Source organism: Diaphorina citri, unplaced genomic scaffold (genome assembly GCF_000475195.1).
Source record: "Diaphorina citri unplaced genomic scaffold, Diaci psyllid genome assembly version 1.1 scaffold12289, whole genome shotgun sequence".
In the NCBI taxonomy this organism is placed as follows: domain Eukaryota; kingdom Metazoa; phylum Arthropoda; class Insecta; order Hemiptera; family Psyllidae; genus Diaphorina; species Diaphorina citri.
The window spans coordinates 16,579-20,719 of NW_007389660.1; the positions used below are offsets into that span (position 1 = coordinate 16,579).

Here is a 4,141-nt window from a genome sequence, read left to right on the forward strand (position 1 = left end):
CGTAGTGTCAGAAGGCTCAGTTAGTGTAAGTTTACACTCATTCTTATAAAAGCTGATAAAAGTTTATTCTCACCTAAGGAACAGGGATAAGAACAATATGTTCTACGTCCATCAGATGACACATGCATGTTTTCCCCATCATCAAGTGCCCACAGGATAACATCCAAGACCTGACAGGAGCATAAAACAAGAACATTTGAGTCTCAAATAGCCAAGCCATGAGTACCGAAGATCCTAGCAATTCCTATGCATGAACTTCCCCTACATAAGTATTAGGAGAATACAGAGGTCCAATATTGTAAGCTCTTTTGCTTTCAACAAAGAATAACTATTTATGCATTGGTATCATTTGTTTTGCTGTCGATGAAAGAATGAAGCAGTTTGACTGTTTTCTCCGGTCTTGATGTGTGTTGACTTCTATTTTCTCTTCTTTTTCTTCATTTCTCTTATGTCAGCACACTATTTTCCCTCCTTTCAACATTTGCATGTGTGTTTGTATTTCAGATACATAGAAGGGAGAAGAAGAAGAAGAAGAAGAAGAAAGAAGAAGAGAAGAAAATGATGGGCTTGAAAATGGACAATAAACAGGCATAAATTGTAAAACATAAATACATATATAATCATACTAGTAGGCTACATTAAATGTTTGCTACCTACATTCCTTTTATGTAGGTATGTACCTGGCTTAATTACGCTATGCTCATACTATTAAATAACATGACCGCCAAAGTAGTTATGTACATGAATAGAGACAATTTCTAGGACAACCCTTTGTTCTTACTGGCACCACAATACAAGACGCGTAGTACCTATCTACATAGCTAATTTACATGCTGCCCTAAAAGCTGAAGATATCCGTCCACAAAATCCCACGATCAGGTCTGAGACAAGGGGATTTGATTAATTTCTTGGGAGAGAGCCTAGGTGGCTGTAGCCAAACCTTTCCTGGCCTTTCACACATAGTCTACCAGTGTACTTTATATCCTGACATGAGTGTGAATTTAATTAGACATCACCATACACTTATTGTTCACCGCTTTCGTCTCTACTGTAGATGCTGCTATTCATATTGTTTAAGGCGGCGGCGCGGGGTTCTCCCATTCATTCACAACACAAATAAATGAGGAACGAGGAGCATTGAAGCAAAAAACTCAAGTCCACTGCGTCTCTTCCGCCCCCGTTCCTCCCATATTAATATCAAAATTATGTTATCATGAATTCACCTCAAATTGAGGATTTAAATGGTGTTAGTGCCATTGCTAAAATACCTTGATTCGATGTATGATTGAATACCATGGGGCCCAACTCAATAATATCAAGTATCGGTAATAATAGTTACAATGCCTGTATGTATTGTAAATTGAAATATCTTCATTCCAAGCGTTACATGACACATTTCTTCTTAGAAGGCTGGAGTACCTACTCTTGCCTATAGGTAACAGACAGATAAAATATGATAGGAATGTACCTACCAAGCCCCCCTTTACCGGAATTCACGCAACGGATTTGATTCCCGGACTAGTGTAAAGATACTTACTGATCTAGCATAATACATCTAGATTAATATTTTTACTTCCTAGAATTCCCTTGGCTGAATGAGTTAAGAAGAGAACATCCCGTCCATAGTGGCAAACGCTGCGATTTCTGGGAAGTGAAAGTGGGCATAGTGGGAATTCAGCAGCCAACCCACGTATATAAATTGTAACAAGATCTCTAGTCTGTGATTTTCCTCAGCTCTTTCATACTCTTCCGAGTCAAGTGTTGTGGAGAATTGAAATTTTTCATTAGAATATTAGAATTTTCATATCTGCCTTTCCATCAAGGTGGGTGCGCACTGGGGTACCGAGACAGTGGTTATAGTTATTCTGAGGTTTGCTAGGAGAAATGGAATGGACATGGCCCCCAGACTATAGGGGCGGATAGGAGAGACGAGTATTATAGTTTACAATTAAAAGAAGAGGAAAAAGAAAGAGGAAAGAAGAAGAAGAAGAAAGTTTACAAATTAAATATGTACATATATTTATTATGTATGTTAGGTAAGGAATAAATTTAGGTATCTACAGTACAGTATTACCTAACGTATAGGTCATGACGGTTAAATGAGAGCAGAGAACCAATACTTGGGTATCTGGACTATCTGTAAAGAATTTGAAACATTCAACTACTCAATTTGAAGAAGCCAACAGAACGTTTCCTAACATAAACGCTTAATACGTTACATATACATGGTTGATAGCATGGTAGATGGTAAAGACATTGAATTCAACATTTTGAATCTCATGCCGTAATTTCCTTTTCCACTTGGCTAACTTCTGCACTTGACACAACACCCTTTCCTCCCTTCATAGTTTGTACATAAATATCACTTCTTATAAATTCTTGTGAACATAAATAAGCAACTTACAAGATATTTTACTTTTTATTAGACTATGAACTATGCATATGGAACCTACGTAATGTGAAAGTACTGGGATAGGTCCAAGTTTTCAAAAGAGGGGAAGTTTGTGGAAATATCCTTCTAGGGCCCCCTTCAAAGAAGTGATTTTTAGCCCAAGATCTCTCGTTAATTTGGGTAAATATCTACTTACCTACATCAATTTTGCACTTATAAGTATTAGATATAGGTCATATAACTAGACACATACCTACTAATTTTCAAAATTTTGACAAATCTTCGGATTTTTATCTTTTGTCTAAAACTCAAAACGTTTCCATGTCTGAAAATTTCCTTTTTGTCAGTAATGTAACAGAAAGTCGTGTGATGTTCTCACTATTTTTTTCCCCTTGTAAAAATGCAACTTGTACTTTGAAAATTTCCTTTTTGTCAGTAATGTAACAGAAAGTCGTGTGATGTTCTCACTATTTTTTTCCCCTTGTAAAAATGCAACTTGTACTTTTGGGTAGGTAATTATATTTTAATTTATTCTTTCATAATAAATATGTATGTATATCGTTTTATTCCTGTTCCATGGGAGCAAGTAAGAGGTACAAAATACTTCAGGAATTTTATTTAGCTGTTGCCTCAGATGTATTTGGGTAGGTAATTATATTTTCATTTATTCTTTCATAATAAATATGTATATCGTTTTATTCCTGTTCCATGGGAGCAAGTAAGAGGTACAAAATACTTCAGGAATTTTATTTAGCTGTTGCCTCAGATGTAAAAATGGTGTTTTCCTTCTGAGAACCATCTCTCTTTTGCTCCCTGGGATTGATAGGGATTTTCAGTGAGGCGACATGAACAAAAACCGTAACCGTCATCGCTGTATTCGACAACTCTCTTGGAACCGTCAGCCTCAACCAAGGTGTAGTATCCCTTGACGTAGTCACCGTCTCTGGATTCTTGTTGGCTGTGGTAGTCACCGGTGTAAGAGTCAGCGACGTCGTAGGCGGAAACCGTAACCGTCATCGCTGTATTCGACAACTCTCTTGGAACCGTCAGCCTCAACCAGGGTGTAGTATCCCTTGACGTAGTCACCGTCTCTGGATTCTTGTTGGCTGTGGTAGTCACCGGTGTAAGAGTCAGCGACGTCGTAGGCGAATTCGTACTTGGCTGGGGCTTCTGGGTACTCTGGGGCGTAAGATGGCTTGTAGGCGGGAGCTGGGGCGTAGCTTGGCTTGTATTGAGCAGCAGCGACGGCAACAACGGCCAGAACGACGGCAACCTGAAACACAAACCACATTTATTATTATTATGAGTAAACTAGGCAAGGGTAGATACACATAGTTCAGGGGCAAAGGGACTTTTCAGTCCTATCCCAGCAGGGTAAACAAAAAAAAAGGAGTACACAGGTATCAATTCAAATTTCACTGCTTGCACTAAGGTACAGGGCCCATTTGATGACATGAACATTAACTTTGACAAATTTGTTCCAAAGCCCACCATGCTATGACAGGTTTAAATTTAATAATGTAATTAACCAAGATTAAGAACAAACCAATTAAAACATACAATTTTTCAAATTAAAGAAAGAGGGGGGGGGGTTTGAGATGAATGCACATTTTTTTCTTCCTTTTTCAAACAATTAATATCAAAATGCGTAGGAGGAAGAGGAGGAGGAGAAGTATAACAACTGAATTGTAATAATTAATTATGTAGCACCCTCCATCCCCTCTTTTTATTCAAAATGTTCTTTTCAAT

General features: G+C 37.8%; 1 protein-coding gene across 1 annotated transcript; it reads right to left on the reverse strand.

Annotated features, from left to right (window-relative positions):
* Positions 1-3,374: 3,374 nt before the first annotated feature.
* Positions 3,375-3,698, reverse strand: LOC103522879 (cuticle protein 7-like). Its single transcript, XM_008487966.2, has one exon. The coding sequence runs from the start codon at positions 3,681-3,683 to the stop codon at positions 3,375-3,377; it is 309 nt and encodes a 102-aa protein (XP_008486188.1). The 5' UTR covers positions 3,684-3,698.
* Between the last annotated feature and the right edge of the window lie 443 nt (positions 3,699-4,141).